This window comes from Myotis lucifugus, unplaced genomic scaffold (assembly GCF_000147115.1).
Source record: "Myotis lucifugus unplaced genomic scaffold, Myoluc2.0 scaffold_3, whole genome shotgun sequence".
NCBI classification, from domain to species: Eukaryota; Metazoa; Chordata; class Mammalia; order Chiroptera; family Vespertilionidae; genus Myotis; species Myotis lucifugus.
In genome coordinates, this window is record NW_005871051.1 from 28421318 (window position 1) to 28442336 (window position 21019).

General features: G+C 41.7%; 1 protein-coding gene across 17 annotated transcripts in view; it reads right to left on the minus strand.

Annotated features, from left to right (window-relative positions):
- Nucleotides 1–779: 779 nt before the first annotated feature.
- Nucleotides 780–21019, minus strand: part of USP40 (ubiquitin specific peptidase 40) — a 67745-nt gene continuing 47505 nt past the window's right edge. For 10 of the 17 annotated variants that reach the window (XM_023762539.1, XM_023762553.1, XM_023762543.1 and 7 more), the window contains 10 exons: nucleotides 19712–19776; nucleotides 17354–17524; nucleotides 14959–15085; nucleotides 13129–13223; nucleotides 11789–11907; nucleotides 8262–8327; nucleotides 6082–6289; nucleotides 5873–5968; nucleotides 3014–3099; nucleotides 780–2322 (listed from right to left, as the gene is read on the minus strand). In XM_023762539.1, coding sequence (XP_023618307.1) covers nucleotides 2094–2322; nucleotides 3014–3099; nucleotides 5873–5968; nucleotides 6082–6289; nucleotides 8262–8327; nucleotides 11789–11907; nucleotides 13129–13223; nucleotides 14959–15085; nucleotides 17354–17524; nucleotides 19712–19776 — 1262 coding nt within the window. In that variant the 3' untranslated portion in view covers nucleotides 780–2093. The other 7 variants (XM_023762550.1, XM_023762548.1, XM_014463972.2 and 4 more) reach the window with 7 other exon arrangements.

The window sequence follows — 21019 nt, forward strand, 5'->3', positions numbered from 1 at the left end:
CCCATGGGTGTCAGGCCCAGGACTTTTACAAGCCCTAGAATGAGGCAGAGTCTGAGAGGATGTCAGTCTAGCGCTGCTGGTGGCGTCTCGCCACCTGGGGGAAACCTCTGGGAGGTGGAAACCAGCAGAGAAAGGCACCAGCACCTGGAACGGCTGCCGCAGCTCTGCTGTGAGCTCTGAGGTTCATGAGCCAGGAGTCCTCAGGCCAGCGCCACAGGGTGCCTGGGTGGGAGGGGTGAGCACTGGAGGGAATGTAGACATTTCTCCCTCCCGACCTGTGTAAATTTCACTGCTTCACTTTCCTCTTTGAAAGGTAGTGAGTCCCCAGAACACAAAATGAGTTTGTTGTGTACTTGACTGACTCGCATTACTGCCCTGCTTTAGATGTGACACAATCAAGAACAGAATGAGATGAGCTGCCGTGCCCTCTCCCCGATGGGGTGAACGGCCTGTAATACTGCACAGTCAAGTCCGTTCTAGAGGGAAACGTGCCTGTGAAGCCATAGTTATGGATTACTGGAATTCTTGTAACCCCTTTTGGCAGAAAAATGTCAGGGCGAGTAACTGTCTTCTGCACCCTATGCCAGTTCTGTTCCCTAGAAGGAAAAGGCCACTGCAGTTTCTTCAGTTTTTCCCAGGAATCTGAACTTATTTAAAACCAAAACATGCTTCTGTTGTTTCTACTGTGGTCCCGATACAGTATTTCCAAATATAAACCATGCTTATTTAGCATCTGACATGCACTCGGGGGAAAAAAGTCCAAGTGGAACACGAAGCAGTCAGCTTAAAATGGAAAGTGAAGACACTTTATTTGTTCTTTATTAAATTGTACAGCTCTCTCTGCAGCCCCAGTGCATCGCAACTTTAAGAAAAAAGGGAGCTGGAGGCCCTGGCGGCTCACTGCGGACCCTAAGGCACACCCACCCATCCCCCTCTGTCTTGGTGAGTCACATCCAGTGAGGTGTCTGGCTTCTCAACAGCAAAGCTTTCAGTTATTACATTACTTCATTACCTTAAAATGACACGAAGGGTGCAGCAGGAGACGTGTCAGTTACAGTAAAAGGAACAGGAGAGTTTGCACCGAGGGCTGGGCTCCCAGCCACACTGAGCTCACAGTCCAGGATCTTCACAAACATGCCGCCACCCCAAGTGCGCATCCTGAGGCGGGCTGAGTGTTGAGAACATGGGGGCAGCTTGCTAGTGAAAGTCCAACTTCTCACAAATTAGCACAGTTTAGACCCAACAACCTCAGACAAATAGGGAGGAGACTGAGGGTTCCAGCTGGTTCTGATGAGGCTGGAAGGGGGACAGGAGGCAAAAGCGGGCTCATCCAACCCAATGTCCACTTACTTCCTCTCTCAGCGAGCGGGACAGGAGACCTCGTCCACCTCTGAACATGGAAGTGCTATCTTAATGTCGGTGATGAAGGGCTGATGAGAGATTTGTGTGACGTTGTAACCGTACTTCGCCTTGTTGGAGGCATAAAAGTGAAGAATTTACTTTCTTTTCAGGAATCCCACTTTTGACTGAGTTAAGTGAATCGTCTGTGTCCTAAGTGTCAGTCGGTTCGTAACACAGATGCAGCATTTGTCATAAATGCCAGTTACACCTTTTAAATCCATAGCTGGCCATGCCGAAGGGGGAGGAAAAGGAGCTTGTGCACGTTTCCTTTGTTTGTTTCAGGAGAGGTTTCTCGGACCATTAGCTCAGCGCACAGGCTTCCGGAACGTTCTGATCATGGACGACACACTTTGAACTAGAACAGACTCCCTCTGTGTCCTGCACCAGCCTGGCCAGCCCATCAGCGTGCTGAGCTCTCAGAAGTTCTGAATGCAGATACTACGTTGTCTGAACAGTGAAGGGAGGAGAGTGGACTGTGTGCACTTCACTGGCCAACATGCTATGCGAGCCTGGAGTCGATGCAGAACTAGGCAATGTTCTTGTAACTGTGTTGGCTGGGTCCAGTGCAGTCTCACTGGCACCTGTAAGACAGCCCAGCTGGGAGTCCCTCGGTGGCCATGCTGTGCAGGCCGGTGAGAAAGTGCACTTGCCTGGCCCGAGACCAAACGTCCCTCTAATAAAGTGGAAGCAGCCTACAAGCCTGCTCTCACGAAACCACAAGCAAAGTTGGCAGGGGCAGAGCCCGCTGCTGGCCAGGCCCTGGTACCAGTTCTGACTGGACCTGAGCCCACAGGGACCTCAGCGGTGCCGGCGCTATCTGAAACTCCCCACGTGGATGGACAGAGAAGCTTCTGGTCTGTGGGGCCGGCCAGGTGTCTCTGCACTGGAGAGAAGGCCGTTGCTCTGCACGCGAAGTGCTTCCTGGCTGCGGGAGACAGAGGCTGTCACCAACTCACAGTCACTGACACGGGGTCCACCCAGGTCGAGGGGTGTGGAATGACTTCAGGAGACCAAAGTGGGGAGCAAGTAAGGAGGACTGGCACCCCTGGTGTGGCCTGCATGGAGGTGACGACGCAGTGGTGAGCTGGGTCTGGGCACTGGGGTTTGAAGTGTGGGTTTCAGGGGATGTTTGGAGGTCCTGGGAGATACAGGTGGCCCAGAGGCCAGGGGAGCAAGCCCACTGTACACAGAAGAGGAAAGGGTAAGAGCGGGGAGAGCAGGGGGACTTGATTCCTGAGGAGCCTGGCAGGAAGAGGTCAGTGAGGTGAGGCAGCTCTGGAGCAGCCACCAGGGGCAGGTGACAGCTGGTGGAACTTGTGATGGGGAATGCCCGTTTTCAGGTGACTGAGACCTCTGTGTCTGAAGGAAAGACCCAGAAAGTTGGGGGGGAGGGGGGAGGAGATGAAACTGTGTGGCTGCGTCCTCGAGGTGAGGCTGTGAGCATCTTTGTCCCAAGCTCACAGGCCTGGTTCATATTCTAAAGGACACGAAGTTTCTCCAAAGTGCTCAGCCCTGTAATGAGACCTGAGGCTTCGGCCAGAGCTCCGAGTGAGTAAGAGCGAGCCGTCCAGAGGCCTCGGCGTCCATGAGACAGTGAGAAACCTCACGTTACCTTTTCCTTTTCCCCAGAGCAGGGTCCTCCCTCCCAATGTCATCTCGGACTGTGCTGAAGTCATCGTCCTCTTCCACCAGGAGATTCTGCATTTCAAAATAAGGAAGGAGCCACGTATTCAGACATCGTTTTAGCCTACGTTTGAATAAAGTATGTAAATTTATGTGAAAATTACCTAAACCAACATAAGGATATATCTACCTTTACGTAAACTGGATTAATAACTGACAGGAAACACTCTAGTGCCTGATGACAGACTGAGTGGCAGGCAGAGCAGAAGTGACTTTGCAGCCACCCGACCTTTGCTTGTGACTAAAAACGCTGCCCCTGGAGTGAGCCCCGCACAGGCCCCATCAGGACGACAGGGAGAGGCAGAAACACGCTGTGGTCTGGGGGCAGCCATGTCCACCCGGCACCTCCAGCTCCACTGGAGCTGCTGAAAGGTGCACCCGTCTGACTTCCTGGGAACCTCCTGGAAGTGTCTGGCAGTGCGTTATAGACGCAGGACGCTCAGCATGGCCTCCTGAGGGACGAGCGCTCTCCCAGTGCTTGCCGTCAGTTTTACATCTGAATTTATTTACCATAAATACTGGCCACCCTCAGTGTGAACCAATCAAAATGTTAACCTGAAGGAAGATAACCCCGAAGGACAGCCTAGGTCAGAGGACCACATGGCTCTGGGGGAGCTGACTGGGTCACCTCGGCTGGGACCTCCACAACTGCAGGGCTGCCTGCTTCTGCTCTCGGGAGAAACTATCCCAACAAATACTGTAATCTCCAGTCCAGTAACTTGTACATGATGTGCTTTTGTGAAAATACAGAGATAATGAGACAGACACCATGTCCCCAGGGTAGTGAGGGCTGGGCATGGCCCTGCAGTTAGCTCCCTCCTTCCCCTGGCTGCCATGAGGAAACCTGAGTTAAATGTGTACATGGCCTATAATAGAATTAACAGTGAAAGTTAGCAATTAGTGCTAACCTTTTACCATATTTGCTTCATTTTAGTATTTTCCAGGGAAAAGACAGACTCGGTTGATGCCCACCCCTGCTCCAGGTAAGCCCACCATCAACTGGGTGCTAGTGTTCTGTCTGCATTGTCATTCGATGGCAGCAAAGGAGGCGGACTCAGCATTTACATGGCTTAGACTTTCTGTAAAAAAAAACATCCTGCGACATCATTTTCTACACCAGGTATGTTCACCTGGACGCACACAGCTCTGGTTTATAAATTTTAACTGCTGTGTTCTATACCTGTTTCAGTATTTTTCCCCATTTTATCCCCTTTCTGAGGGTCGTTTAAGTTCTTCCCAATTTACGCTGTCACACAGTGGACATTTTTGTGTCTCCTCGCCCCCAGTGTGAGTTTTTCTGGGGTGATGACTGAGTGGAATTACCTTTCCTGAGTGCTGCCCGCCGCTTCCAGAGCGGCTGGACGCAGTGCTGGGGGTCTGGCCACAAATCACTGCTGACTCGCAGCTCCCTGGCTACCCGGAAGATGCCCACCTTTTCATCTGCTTATTGGCCATTTAGTTTTCTGAGAATTGCCAGATATTATTCATCTTTGCCTATTTCTCCCCGATTGTATTTTTTTGAAACTGATTGGTAGAAGTATTTGACATTTGGATAATGATCCTTATTAATTCTATTGTTGCATATATCTTTTCCTATTTGTGGCTTGGCTTCTGATGACGGTTTCTTTTGATGTATAAATGTTTTTCCTTTTAATGTAGTCAATTTAATCAATACTTTGAGTTGTGCATTTTGTTTCTTATTTTAAGAAATCCCAAGTCAAATATTTTCTTACATTTATTCTTCTAAAGATTGGAAATCACTGCTTTTCACATGTAAGCCTTTACACTGACTGCTGTGCTTGGTGTGAGCAGAGGTGCACAGATGTTATGGGACCTGGGGCTAATGTAAGCTTGAGGACCCTCTTTATGAAAACCAAAATGATGACTGCATTTTTTTCTACATGGAACCAATTTCCCCAGAACCACTTACTGAATAATCATTTTTAATGTGGATCTGAAATACCTGTCAGTTCCCTGTTTGGGGGCTGTAGTGTCAGTCCTAATGCTGACCAGGCAAGGACCCTGGCCGAGCTCTTCCACATATTTATCCTCTTTAATGTAATCCGTCTGGGTTTTCCCTGGGACGACACCGTTACTACTGAGAGGCTTCCTTTCTAAGAACATGGTAAAAACTGAAGCTTTAACGCCACTCAAAATTTCTGTGATACTCTCCAGAGAGGTCTTAGAAGGCTTCTTGTTGGATGTATTCCTAGTTACCTTAGAATTTTATGGATGTTGATCTTGTAGTCTCTTGAATGTCCTATGCAGAAACATGGCAGGTAAACAGCCTCATTTACTTTTTAGGGAAGAGGGTCAATTGTCTAATACAGTGTTGACTAGAAGTGGTGATTAAGGGATTAAATCAATTGATTATCAGTAAATAGTTCACTTAAGAATTAAAGAATTAAAAAGTATTGACAACAAACCAGGTTTGTCGGAGGAATGTAAGAATGGCCCATGTCAAGGACATATTTCTTAGTAACACCGATTTTAATGATTTACAACAAAGAACTCAGCAAACTAGGAATGGAAGGAAATGTAACCTAATGCAGGTACCTACTCACACCTACAGCAGCGTTTTACTCAGGTCAGACCCACAGTTAGGGTTTTGGTGCTGAGGCCCCACTGGCCACAGGAGGAGCTGTCTGCTCTCCCTCTTCGTGTTCTGTGCTCTGAACAATTTATATACAAAAGACTCTGTGCCTTGAAGATTTCATAAATCATTTCTACGAAACCATCTAATCCTGGTGTTTTGTCAAAGTGGGAAACTTGCTGTTAAACAACTTACCTTAATACCAATAATATCTCCATCTTTCAAGTAATAAGGTGCCCCCTGCAAATTATCTTGCTTTTTCTTCTTTTTCCTCTTGGTAATTTGCTGGTTCTATAGAAAAATCAAGCATCTTGAATAAAGAAAACAACCTCGCATTCTTACTAAATTCCCTCTGTGAAAACTTGCAGGGAAGCTGTTGTTATGCAGGAAGCCCCACACTTTACCCAGCTGGACACTGGAAGCCACTCAAACTTGTCAGGAAAGTATTTGGCAATTTCAATCTTCTCTACAGGAAGGGAATAGAAGTCAGCCACTCGCTGCCGCAGGGAGCTGGCAGTGCCCCGGGCAGCGTCCCACACCACGTCCACGGGCAGGGCATATGCCCGTTTGCCAGGGAGGCGCATCTGTGTCCTCAGCAGCATGTCCTGAGGGCTGCACCAGAAAACAGTAAAACATCAGCTTTGAAGTAAAATGAACACACGATAGATACGAGCGGGGTGACGTGTGAAGCTTCCCCTCCAGCTCTTCTCATTTTTATAAGAGGTTGCCACTAAACCCTCATTTCCTTTCATCCTGACCCAGGATGGAGTGAAGCTCCTCCCAGACGAGAGGGTTCCCAGCCACAGTGACTGCCTGGGCGGTGCTAAAAATCTGACTGCTGTGGGGTAGCCAGGGAGGAGGGAAAGAACAGTCAGAAAGATGGGAGTAAAAGAGATGTATGGAAGTTATGTACATGAAGTAAAAACTGCAGGCAAGACTGGAAGCTGGAGGGGGAGAAATGAAAACTACTCTTTCACTTGTTTTTAGGATGGTGCGACAATGAGTGATTTTAAAGATTACTTCTGTTATATTGGTGTTTTTACCAAAGGAAAGAGTGATGCAATGGGAGAAAAGGAGTAACTGGAGGAGACCGGACCTTCTCCATGAGGGAGTGGAGGGTCAGCACAGATGCTGGGGTGAAGAGGACGATGAGGAACCAGAAGCTGGTTAGGGGTCTAAGTGAGTGCAGAGCACAGGCTTCAAAGGGATACTGCTTATTGAAAACAAAAGATCCTGCTTAAAACAGACATGCAGAAAGAGCTCACACACGTTAGACCCCATTAGAACAGGCAAAATGTATGAAATAATTCACAAACTACAAATGGCTCACAAGCCTTTGAAAAAAATGCCCAATCTTAGTAGCAATCAAAGCAAACCTTTAAACAATGACAATATTCAATGTTGATTTGAGGATGAGGTGAAGTAAATACTCAGAAGCACTGTGTGAACATAAATTGATATAACTTCCCCGGAAAGGAATAATTTATTTTAAAAGGTTTAAAATGTCCATTCCTTTTGATCCAGAAATCCCCCCCCCCCCCCCCAGAAGCTACTGGTAACACAATTTGATTTAAGACGGTCACATCACAGGAAGGTCAGTGTGGCTGAAAGAGCGTGATCAAAGTTACTGGATGTCAGGTGAAGGAATCTTAACACTCCGTGATGCTAACAAAGACGGCTTATTCAGTTAACTGCCACGCGTCCAAAATGGAAACCATCCCCACACGCCATGACATTTTGAATTTAATTTAAAAAATCAATTTGCAATGAATATTATAAATATATTACAATTCAGGTGTTCTTGAATATTCTCAGCTGAAAATTCTCACGAAAAATGATTTTAAAGTTGGTCAGGGCTGCCACTTGAGTCTACAGACGCTTATGGTGTACAATATAAAAGATTCTTCTAGTCCTACCCGGTTTGGCTCAGTGGATAGAGCGTCGGCCTGCGGACTGAAGGGTCCCAGGTTTGATTCTGGTCAAGGGCATGTACCTTGGTTGTGGGGACATCCCCAATAGGGGGTGTGCAGGAGGCAGCTGATCGATGTTTCTCTCTCATCGATGTTTCTAACTCTCTATCCCTCTCCCTTCCTCTCTGTAAAAAATCAATAAAATATTAAAAAAAATAGAAATAAAAAAAGATTCTTCTATAGTGAAAAAATAATAGAAACTTTGGGGTGCTTCTTTATTCAAAAAATACGTTGACTATGACAAAGACACTGTTCTAGATATTGGGGATACAGCCATGACCAAAAAACAAAGTACTTGCTCTCGCAAAGATTACATCCTAGTAGTGGGAGACATAATATGTCAGGTTTGATATTAGGATGAAAAAAGTAGAATGAAGGGCCAGAGTGAGAGGTGCTATAAGGCAGTTTGACTTCAGACTCTCCACCTGCATCAACAGAGCAGAACACAGCATCCTGCTTGTCCTTCAAGACTGAGTGGGCTTAGTGTGCACTTGGACTTATGAACAAGTCTAATTTCTATGGAAAATGGGTTCCATGTTACACAGAACAAAATCTGTTTTAATCTGCCATACCACTGAGAAGCCACCCACTGTGATAAGACATGGAATTCTTACCCTAGGTGTTCTTCTTTCTGAAGGGGTTCTAAGCAGATCTCAGTTCTCTTCCCCAACTTATATTCCCTGATAATCAATAAAACAAAATAATAGTGACATCATTTAATTTTTTAAAACATTTTTTTGTCAATTTTAAGCTGTCTTAATAAGCAAAATATTATACATTTAAGACGACTATGGCCCTAGCTGGTTTGGCTCAGTGGATAGAGTGTCGGCGTGTGGACTGAAGGGTTCTGGGTTCGATTCTAGTCAAGGGCACATGCCCGGATTGCAGGCTCAATCCCAAGTAGGGGGCGTGCAAGAGGCAGACGATCAATGATTCTCATCATTGATGTTTCTATCTCTCCCTCTCTCTTCCTCTCTGAAATCAATAATATATATATATATATAACTTTAATACTACTATGAACAATTATACTCCAACAAAATGGAAAACTTAGGAGAAATGGGTAAATTCCTAGGAACATGTAACCTACAAGGATGAATCATGAAGAAATAGCAAATACAAATTATTACTAAGGAAATTGAATAAAAAATCACAAATCTCCCAACCAAGAAAAGTCTAGGACCAGATGGTTTTCACTGATGAATTCTACCAGACGTTTAAAAAAGAATAGTAATCCTTCTCAAACTCTTTCAAACTTCTTTTATGAGGGCAGCACTACACTGATATCAAAGCCAGACAAGGACACTTTAAGAAAAGAAAATTACAGGCTAATATCCCTGAGGAGCATAGATACAAAAATCCTCAAATTAGCAAACTGAATTCAACAATACATTACAAGGATCATATACCATGATCAAATGGGAGTTATGCTAGAGATGCTAGGTTGTGTCAAATATCTGCAAATCAACTAGTGTGACAAACCACATTAACAGAATGAAGGATAAAAATCTGATCACCTCAATAGATGCAGGAAAATACATCTGACTAAATTCAACATCCTTTCATGTTAAAAACTCAACAAACTGGATATAGAGGAAATTACATGAGAAAGGTCATATATGACAAGCCCACAGTTAACATACTCAGTGGTGAAAAGCTGAAAGCTTTTCTCCTATGATCAAGAACAAGACAAGATGCTTGCTCTTGCCGCTGTTATTCCGTAGTACTGGAAGTCCTAGTCAGAGCAATTAGGTAAGAGGAAGAAGTTAAACTGTTTCTATTTGCAGATGACATGGTTATATTTAGAAAAACTTAAACCCTATACCAAAAAAAAAACCTATTAAAACTAATAAACTTGCAGGAAACAAAATCAATATACAAAAGTCAGCTAGCTACATTTTATACACTAACAGCTATCAGAAAGAGAAAGTTCCATTTACAACAGCATCCAAAAGAATAAAATACTTAGGAATACATTTAACCAAGGAGGTGAAAGGTCTGTCTACTGAAAACTGTAAGACATTGATGAAGGAAATTGACCAAAACACAAATGGAAAGATATCCCATATTCATGCACTAGAAGAATACTGTTAAAATGTTCATACTACCCAAAGTGGTCCACAGGTAAAATACAAACCCTATTAAAATGTCAATGGCATTTTTCACAGAAATAGAAAAATCAATCCTAAAATTTGTATGGAATTTGTATGAAATTATATTATGAAGCTATAATAATCAAAACATTATGGTACTGGCATAAAAACAGACACATAGTTCTATTATGGAACACAACAGAGACCCTAGAAATAAATCCACATATATGCTCAATTAACTTACAACAAAGGCACCAAGAAAATACAATGGGGAAAGAATACTCTCTTCTATAAATGGTGCTGGGAAAAGTGGACCACTATCTTACTACACCATACACAAAAATCTACTCAAAATAGATTAAAAACTTGAACCTAAGACTGGAAACTATAAAACTCCTAGAAAAATAACAGAGCTCCTAAGTTCCTTGACATTGGTCTTGGCAATGATTCTTTGGATTTCACTAAGAGCAAAGGCAACAAAAGTGAAAATAAACAAGTGGGACTACATTAAACTAAAAAGCTTCTGCACAGCAAAGGAAACCAACAAAATAAAAAGGCAACCTATGAACTGGGAGAAAGTATTTGCAAATCATATACCTGATAAGGGTTTAATACCCAAAATATATAAAAAATCCATAAAACTCAATAGCAGAAATCCCAATTTGATTAAAAAAAATAGAGGAAATGAATAGACATTTTTCTAAAGAATGCATACTAATAGCCAATAGGTACATGAAAAGGTGTTCAACATCCTACACTAGTCATCAGGAAAATGCAAATCAAAACCACTAGTTTTCACCTCACACCTATTAGAATGGTTATTATCCTATATAATAAAAGCCTAGGTGGCATCACGCCCTCATGCGATGTCACCACAAGATGGCCGCCACAAGATGGCCAGCAGGGGAGGGCAGTTGGGGGGCGATCGGGCCAGCAGGGGAGTGGTTAGGTGGTAAATCAGGCTGGCAGGGGAGCGGTTAGGGGCAATGAGGCAGGCAGGCAGGCGAGCAGTTAGGAGCCAGCAGTACCGGATTGTGAGAGGGATGTCCCAGATTGGAGAGGATGCAGATTGGGCTGAGGGACACCCTCCCAGCTACCTCCCCCCCCACCTCCCCACCTCCCCCGTGCACGAATTTCATGCACTGGGCCTCTAGTAAACAAATAAAAAAAAAAAACCCAAGAGATAAGTACTGGTGAGGATGTGGAAGACAGGGAAACTTTGTGTATTATTGGTGGGAATGTAAATTGATACATACATTGTGAAAAAACAGTATGAAGGTTCCTCAAAAAATTAAAAATAGAACTACCATACCAAATGATCCAGCAATCCTACTTTTTCAGGATATCAATGAGAAAGGAAATGAAAACAGGCTATCAAAGAAATACCTGCACTCCCATGTTCATTGCAGCATTATTCACAACAGCTAAGAGATGGAAGCAACCTAAATGTCCACCAACAAACAAATGAATGGATAAAGATGAAGTGTGTACACACAAACACACACGGCTATTTTCAGCCACAAGAAAGAAAGACATGCTGTTGTTTGTGACAACATGGATGGACCCTCAGGGCATTATAATAAGATTAAGTCAGACAGAGAAAGACAAATACTGTATAATATTTACTTATTGTAGAATCTGAAAAAGCCAAACCCATAGCAGTAGACACCAGAATGGTAGTTACCAGGGGCTGAGAGAATAGATATTAAATGTTCTCACCACGAAAAAGAAATTATGTGATGTGATACAGGCATCAGCTAACGCAATGGTGGTGATAGTTTTACAATGTATGTGTATCAAATCAACATGCTGTATGCCTTAACTTACACAATGTTATATCAGTTACAGCTTAATAAAGCTAGAAAAAAAACACTCAAAATTCTGTTCACAGCCTCTGGAACATAGTAAACTTCCATGAAGCTACATTTTATACTTAATATGGAAACTGAAGCTGTTCCAGAGTTTGATTTACGGTAAGAAGCGTCACCCAGTTGACATGTGGAATTGCCAGGGTCGGGCTTTGTTACTGAATTCAACAAGGAACCCACCTGAGCTGCTGCTGGTTTTTTCGTAAAAGCCTCCCGGGGCGCTTACTGTCCACTGTCCAGGCTCTGAGGAAGGCAGGGGACGGGATGAAAAACTCCGACAAGGAGGGCAAGATCATAGCCTAGAAAAGAAACAGGCATTTGTAGAAATTTGCCCGAGGGTTTGGAAAAGCACTCTTAATAAGATACTGCTTTAGGAAGAAATGAAGCATCATACAAGAACATCTGAGGGAAAGAGTATCTTGAGTAATGGTACTATCTACTGAAACATTCCCAGAACTAACTCAAACTAATCAGCTGAGAGAGAAGTGAGTTTTAGATTTCTAAATCTGAGCCCAAAACTCTTTTTTGATCAGAATGTTTTAGAAAATGAAACTTTAAAATTAATTTTTAGATGAGTCTAACTCACAAGAGCAGAGGTCACTGTAGAGGAAGCAAGGGCCTCGTCTACATCCATCCTGTGATTCTCTAGCAGTGTCTGCATTGCCCAAGAAGTATCTTTTGATTCTGAAATATTTCAATATCTTTGGATCCTACTGCTAGCCCCAAACTGATGCACTAATTCTAGAGGAGTAGGTAATTATTTATATTATTTAGGTTGCAGTATATAAAATGGCCAATATTCATCCATTTTAACCTAAAAACAGCAACTTTGTATCTTTCAATCCAATATGAGGAAAACAGGTCTCTTCCTACTTGGTCTCATGAAAATTAAACCATCTGCTTTTTTTGAGGACACAGGTCAAACGTTAGTGACTGATACTCTTATTATCTGCCCCCACATTTTTCCAAGAGGAAGAAGGGATGTTCACTTCAGTCCAACAATAGTAAGATGCTTCTGAAACATTTAGTGTTGTATTCAATTTAGTCTTTCCATTTGGACAAAACACTCTTTCTCTATGAATATTAACACACAAGACTATAATCTGACCTGGGAAATGGATACTGCCTCTTTAACAACATATAACACATGGATCACAATGATACAAAAACAATGTAAAGGTTAAACTGAATGTTTTACAAATGTTTCAATAAATCATGTTTACCTAAAAGGTAAAAATAAACATAAGCTGCAAGTCACTGAGGGTATATTTGAATGAAAGCACAGCATGCCTGTCAGAGGAGGAGGAATGAGAGCCGCAAGGGCAGCTGGCGGAAAAGAAGACCAGGGAGCTGAGCCGTGTGCGTGTCGCCTGCTGGGTACTTACCACTGAACATGGCATGTAACACATGCCATATCAGAACAGACTGTAAGTGAGGGAAGAGGAGATAGAAGAATAGATTAATATCTCACTGGAAGCAGCCAGACCCCCACTCAGGTACGCTGCAGGAAGAAGTCTGACCTGAGCCTTCAGCTCCCCTAAGGTGGCATCTTCTGAGATTTTGACGTCTCCCAGGTAGCAGAGGGGAACATCCGCATGCACATCACCAGCAGCACCTGCAGAGGACAGAGCCAGATGTTAGAAAGGAGCTTGAATGCATTTATTTCATATTTTTAAAATATATGCTATGTTTTGATGTTGTAAATACTTTTAATACAATTCCATTCATGTAACTCAGAATCAGTTCCTCCAATTCAGGCCTCCTGCCTTTGGAGGGGAGGAAGCTATTGGCACAGGACCATGGCTTTCTCACTGGTGGGGGTTTGAGGAATTTCACACATGTGTCTACTAGAATGTTCTTTTTGATACTCCTTCCTCAAAGAGTACTTTGCCCTTATTCTTTGTATCACCTTCCTGTTTCTTTCTCACATCACACCTATCCCACCTGTTTCTGTTTTCTTGCTTGTGTATAAAGACTAGACAGTCAGGGGAGGGCAGACCTGCATTCTCATTGTCTGTCAAGTGTGTGGCAGGGTGGGTGTCACGTGGTTGATGTTTACTGACAGTCCTTGAGAGTAAGAAGGCCTTCTACATTTGTTATAAAAAGGGGGAAATAAAACGCGCTCTCATCTAAAATCCTGGGTATAAAAGTTGGCAACTAAATTTAAAATTCAGAATAATTTAACTCATTTTTGCTTTAATTAAATCTCTTAGTTTATTGTTGGGCACACTGCTAATATACAACAAAATTAGATTGTAAATAAGTTAAAACAAAAAGCTTCATGAATGGTTTTTCTTGTATCTCAAGGACACCAAATGCTAACAGATACTTTTTGGAAACTCCGGATTTAAAAATGTTTCTCATGTGTTGTTATATAAAGAAGGACTATCAAACAATGATCCTATTTTTTCACTTTCATGGAAAAACTCACTGATTAAACACACTTTTTAAGTTTGTAGCCAACTCTATATGTAACTATTATTCTATTACCATAGCATTTTTAGAATTAGTTAACACATCTAATATGACCCAACCAAAAAATAACTTAATGCTAATTTCATAGCTAATTCAACATGAAATTATTTTATTGGTCTAAACATGTATTCTTAACTTCAAAGAGTAAGGAGAGAAGAACTTGATTCATTTTTAGTAGTTTCAATACTGAGGTTTAAAAAATAAAAAATAAATGTAAGTATATAATACTTTAACGCCCCCCCCCAAAAAAAGCTAAATAACTAAACAAAGCATGATTAACAATATATAAAGAGTTGATCCTAATAATATATCTACAGTTACAAAGGAGACTGATTGGTGTTTTCTTTTATAATGAAATGGAAACCCACTGTTGACAATGGAAAATCAAACTCGCTGCCTGTGATTTCTTGCTCATCGGGACATGTGCTGATTTCTGTCTGGGGAGAACCCACTTAGAAGTAAAGCGGGGCATATTTCCTTTTCAGAAGGCAGGGGGGGTGTGGATTGCCCTCCAGCCATTTGGGGGGGGGGGGGGGGGAGGAGCGGTGAAGGGTGCAGGGGACAGACTCCAGCCCTGCCTCTGTCCCAGCTGCCTCCATATCCTAGTCTACCAGAACCCTGAGAGAGGGCATAAAAATTCCTTGAAAAAATATACTGACAAAGACTTTAACAAATTGTACCTTATAGCGAATGGTTGGTTTTAAAGCACTGCATAAAAGGATGGTGTTACTGCTTTGGAGTGACTTGTGGAATAAATAGGTTGATTTTCAACCATACATTTAAAAAAAGAAATAAATGTCATTTGCCCTCAGAGCAGAAGCAGTTGTTCTATTTTCTTTAGGACACGTAGGCCACTGTGATTCTGTTGGTCTCACCTGGGGTGGAAGTAGCTCTCCAGACCCCGCCTTGAGAAGGGGTACAGTTCGTCTGGTCCAGATGTCTCTTCCCCTGACTGTTGGGCCCCGGAGGCTGGTACCACCAGATGGGCACCTTCAGGAGACCCTGGAGAAGGGAGCATTTCTCACTGCTGTGAGGTACACAGATTAAGTGAACTTCCATTGCTACTTCCATAAAGAGGAACATCTTGATGACAAAAAGTGTTCCCAAACTTAATTGTTTTTCCTTTCAGATGTATAACTGCTATATATTACACTTTTAATTGTTTTTACAATCAAAAAGTTTAAGTGATAAAATAAGACTAAATGTTCATTGTTTAGAAGTAGCCCAGTAGTTACATACATGAACAGTATAAACAGAACAGCAAAATGTTTGACAGAACCAACTATATAAATATATCCAGGCCCCGTGAGAGCAGCAAGGCCCCAGATCCGGCTGTTTTCATTCATTCAAGTTCCCACGGGAACTTGAGAGAATCAACAGCCTAATGGTCTAAGTTGGATTCCTATACACACATTACAGGAAATAAGCACATTTCCTTAAACCTGTCTTGTAATTTTAGTTTTACTAGTGTAACTGGTTCTTCACTAACCTTTTTTGTCTGTTAGTAAAGAACTTTAATAGTTTTATTAGGGATTAAAGATGTTACAGAAGATGAGAATGTGAAAAAACCATGTAAAATATTTTAAATATGTATTTCAAGAAATGCATATTAAAATAACTTGTTTATTAAGTAGGTGAAGATTAATAAACACTCAACCTCCATTCAATGAAATAAGTATAAATCAGAAAAACAAAATTCTATTTTTTTACTTATCAGACTGTCAAAAACCAGAAAGTTTAATAATATTCTATATGTTGTTGAAAGTATGGGTAAATTGGTGGCAGAAATATAAACTTGAAGCAAAGTTTTTGGAGAGTAATTTGAAATTGTCACAATTTAAATGCCACGCCCTAGACCTGCCATCCATGGTGAGAATTTGCCTTCTGATGGACGAGCCCTGAGACAAAGTCACGGGTACAAAGACAGTCACTGCCAATTGTTGATGGCAGCAGAATAGAGTGGTAGGTCTAGGAATTTATTCTGTAGATAAATGGACATTTATAGTATTTTTTGCAGTGTCATTTATATTAACAAAAGACTGTAAGCAACCAAAATCTTCTTTGAAAGAGATTGGTTAAATTATAGTACCTCCATACAATGGGAGATATAGATACCACCTATAGAATGAGATGACTTGATGTGTATTGCTACACATCAAGGTGGGTGGGCAAAGGTGGGTTTACAGTTGCAATGCAAACAATACAATTAGTAAATAATAATACAAGAATAATTTTGTATTTCATGTACTCATAATTGTAAACCTACTTTTGCCCACCCCTATATATGGATAACAAATATGTATATATGCGCTATGTACACACACAGACTTTACTTGTGTGTTGACACAGAGGCATCTGGCTACCTCTGGAGGGACACACTGAGTGGCTGGGGGGGCAGGGAGGATAGTTACTTTTCCTGGCTCAGCTTTTTATACACTTTGAATTTTGTATCATGAGTATTACCAATTCAAATATTAACTTAAAGAGCATGTATGTAAAATACCACAGAATTTCATGAAGTCATGGAAAAGAATAAGGTAGGTCTGTATGTGCTGAAAAAACCAACAGATATAAAACACTGTATGGAATATGATCCCCTGTATGGAAACTTTAAATATATATGCATATATTTACACTCAGCATACAAACAGGTATCACTTGTGAATTTTCTAATCATAAGCTAATGGATATCTGAGTACTAGAGTTTGGGGTCAACTTTTTAAAAAAAAATCTTTACATGTGTCCACATTAAAAATACGAATAAGTAATTAATGGATTTAGAAAATGGGAACATGCAGTGTTTATGAAAGAGGAGGGAAAGGAGCCCTCATATCTGCTGGTAGGACTGTAAATCTAGTACAACTCTCTGGGAAAACAATTTGGCAACATACATTCTCAAGTCTTTAAAAAGTTCATGCCCTTTGACTTGTTAATTCCATCTTTAGAACTATCTGAAGATGATTTCGTTTTTAAGTACTATTATAAGAAAAAATTTAAAATAAGATAAATTTCCAACAATGAAGATAAAAAGTGAATTAAACTGTGATAAGTCATACATTGTAACTGTTTCAGGTTCACAAATTAAATAGAAAAGGTAGAAAATAAAATTGTATATACAATTGATTTTATAGGAAGGAAATACCTAACATGTAAAATATGATGGCTGTGTCTGGTAGACTTTGGGGTAAGTTCTTTGTTCTCTTTCTGACTGTCACACAGAGACAACAATAACCATTATTCACAGAGTGTCTATTGGAAGCAAAGTCTTACCGGAGAAGGAAGTTTTCCTTCAGTTAAAAGCAGAGTGTCTCCAGAACACAGCATAAGCTCTTTCAGTGTTGCATCCTGGGAATACGGAAATTCTTTTTTGTTACTTGTGACTTCTGCAAGGAACAAACAGACCACTGGACTTTTGTTTGTGAACCCTATGCCTCTATTACCCTTGAAATAAATAAATGAATAAATGAATAAATGATAAAGCAGATGTTGAATAGAAAATAGGCTTATAAAACAGTCTATTATTATATATCAAATTATGAGTAGGAACTACAAGTATCATAGAAGATTAGAGGAAAGAGAGAGGTGAGAAAGAATGAGACTGATTTACAGAAGATGACATTTTAGTTAAATAATGAGACTAATTTACAGAAAATGACATTTTAGTCCAACCTAAAAAGATTCGTTGGATTTGGAAAGGTGAATGAAACAAGAGAAGGAATTTCTCATGAAAAAGTGAACAAAGTCAAGGTCATGTCAAGAATAAGTATGGGCTCTAGCCGGCTTGGCTCAGTGGAAAGAGTGTCAGCCTGCGGACTGAAAGGTACCAGGTTCGATTCCGGCCAAGGGCACATGCCTGGGTTGCGGGCTCAATCCCCAGTGTGGGGCATGCAGGAAGCAGCCAATAAATGATTCTCTCTCATCATTGATGTTTCTATCTCTCTCTTTCATTCTCCCTTCCTCTCTGAAATCAATAAATAAATATATTAAAAAAATAATAAGTATGGCTTGGTTAGGGAAGAGCTTAGCCTAGCCTGATTAGAGTGGACAGTTTCAGAGTAACGGGGGGGGGGGGGGGCTGGATGGGAAGGGTGGTCACAGATCTAAGGGATGTGGAATAGAAAAAAGGGAGCTTTTAGTTCCTTTGTAAACAGCCACTCAAGACTTCTGAGAAGGAGTTTTTAAAAATCAATCTGGCTGCTACATGCATAACACACTGAAGTGGGGAACACCTGGGCTCAGGGAGGCCAGTTGCAATAATTTAGGTAAAAGGAAAAATAAATGGCTTGAACCAGGAGACCAGCAGTGGACTCAGGAAGGAGTGGAAAAACTGACAGGCCTTTGAAGGCTGAGCCCAAACAAGAAGGCGGCAGGTAAGTTGGATTGGCCACATTTCAGGCTGAAAAAGATCAGGATGGGAAAGACAGGCAGCAAATCGGGAAGAGAAAGCAATTTTGAGGGTAATGAGTTTGCTCTAGACAGTTTTAGAACTGTTTGATACCAATTTGGGACTTAATAGAGAAGAAAATCTGGAAACTATGTGACTACATATTACTCTCGACATCCAAACTATACTAGTATGTCCTGAAGATTCTTTTCTTTTTTTAATATATTTTTATTGATCTCAGAGAGGAAGGAGAGGAAGAGAGAGATAGAAACATCAATGATGAGAGAGACTCATTGATCGACTGCCTCCTGCACGTCCCCTACTGGGGATTGAGCCTACAACCCAGGCATGTGCCTTTGACCGGAATCGAACTCAGGACCTTTTAGTCCACAGGCTGACGCTCTATCCACTGAGCCAAATCGGCTAGGGCCTGAAGATTCTTTAAGTCCACTTCTTACTCTGGGCAGTCAAATCCCTGTCCAAGATTCAAGAGGGTCCTCTCTCCATACTGTTACTGACCACGACACAGCAAAGAGTGTTCGAGGGGTGACCCCACTACCTGCTTCAATCAACTTCTGTTGATGTTCAGTGCCACTGTATATCACTGAACAGAAGCAGGCAGATAGGGGAGGGGTGGCTGACCACGTTTTACTGTCTAAACGTTCTCACAAAGCTTCATTTTGGGTCTACTTCTAATGCTGTGAGATTGGATAGGCGGTTGGGTGCTATTTGGATAAGATTAACCAGACCCCACCTATCCTGTGATACAACTGTTCCTAAGGCTACCCTAAGAGTTTGGCTGGATCTGGAGATGTAGTTAAGATCAGAGCCTAAGTGATTGGTTGGTAAATTGAATTCTGCCATCAACTCTGAGATTAAAATATTCAGGTTTCAAAATTCAGAGTGTATCTCCAAATTCTTTCATTAGTTCAAATGTCTTTTGTTTGCTAAAGTTCTCTGCTTCCTAATGAAGAACCACCATTCCCAGGAACACACTCTCTTACCAAAAGAGGACTTAACACAGATGTCAGAAATAGTCCCACTTGGCTGAGACCTTCCCTCTGAATGCTCTCAAATAACTACAGGGAGGGAAGAGTAAAGGTAGATGCATGTATACATTTTTGAATCCTAAACAAATTAAATCTTTCTCTAGAATTTATTCATGAGTAGGATGAGTATCCTGTATGAAAATACCATATAAACACAATCATTTTAAAGAGTGAAATATATAAAAATAACCTTACTTCTTCACACAAAGGCTCCCCAGCTTCATAGCACCAATCCATTTTCCTTAAGTGCCACGTGTCACCTGTGAAAGCAGAATCAGAATGAAAAAAAATTCACAAGAATGTGTTTTAAGAGTTTGTCAGGAATGACCCTTCTGGGAAATGAAAATTGAATGGGATTTGATCTAATAATTAATTTTTTTAAAAAAATTCCCTCGCCTGGCCAGTGTGCCTCATTGGTTGAATGTCAACCTATGAACCAGGAGGGTCACAGTTTGATTCCCAGTCAGGGCACATGCCTGGGTTGTGGGCTTGATCCCCAGTGTAGGGCAGGAAGCAGCTGATCAATGATTCTCTCTCATCATGATGTTTCTATCTCTCCCTCTCCTTTCCTCTCTGAAATCAATAAAAATATATTTTAAAAAATGAAATCAATAAAAACATATATTTAAAATAAAATTCTCTCTTCCAGAGCATGAAAAATAAGTTGTTTCCACAATTTGGTTACTCTCCTATTCCACCAAGAATAGATGTATAATTGTGTATCCTATATAAGGAGGTAATATGCAAGTTGACTGTCACACCCTTGCACACAAGATGGCCGTGCCCATGTCATCACAAGATGGCCGGCAGGGAGGGCAGTTGGGGGCAATCGGGCCAGCAGGGGAGGGCAGTTGGGGGCAATAGGGCTGGCAGGGGAGCAGTTAGGCGTCGATCAGGCTGGCAGAGTGGTTAGGGGGTGATCAGGCTGCTAGGCAGAAGTGGTTAGGGATTATCAGGCAGGCAGACAGGCGAGTGGTTAAGAGCCAGCAGTCCCGGATTGTGACTGGGCCTAAACCGGCAGTCGGACATCCCCCGAGGGGTCCCAGATTGGAGAGGGTGCAGGCTGGGCTGAGGGACACCCCCTCCAGTACACGAATTTCGCACCGGACCTCTAGTAATTATATATTTGCAAATGAAAACACTTGCTACTATTACATGATAGCTATGTTACGCCTTTGTTTACATGTATACACATATCACACATGAGTATAAATATATGTACATATACATATAAGTACAGAAGTTAAGTTTCATTTCACTGTCTTGGCTGAAAGTATATGCTAACATTGCTCAGCAATTGATAATGTGTTCAGCAAAACTGGTGCTATCCAATTAGCGGTAAACCTAACCAAAAAATAGTCCTTTTTGGAAATACTTTTAATAAAAGTTGGGGAATAACCACTTATAAAAGTGTAAAACAGCCTCTTAATTTAAATTTACTGTTTTGTTCACCATACGTGCCTGGCGCCGTAGGGAAAATGGGAAGAAAAATTTTTTTGAGGG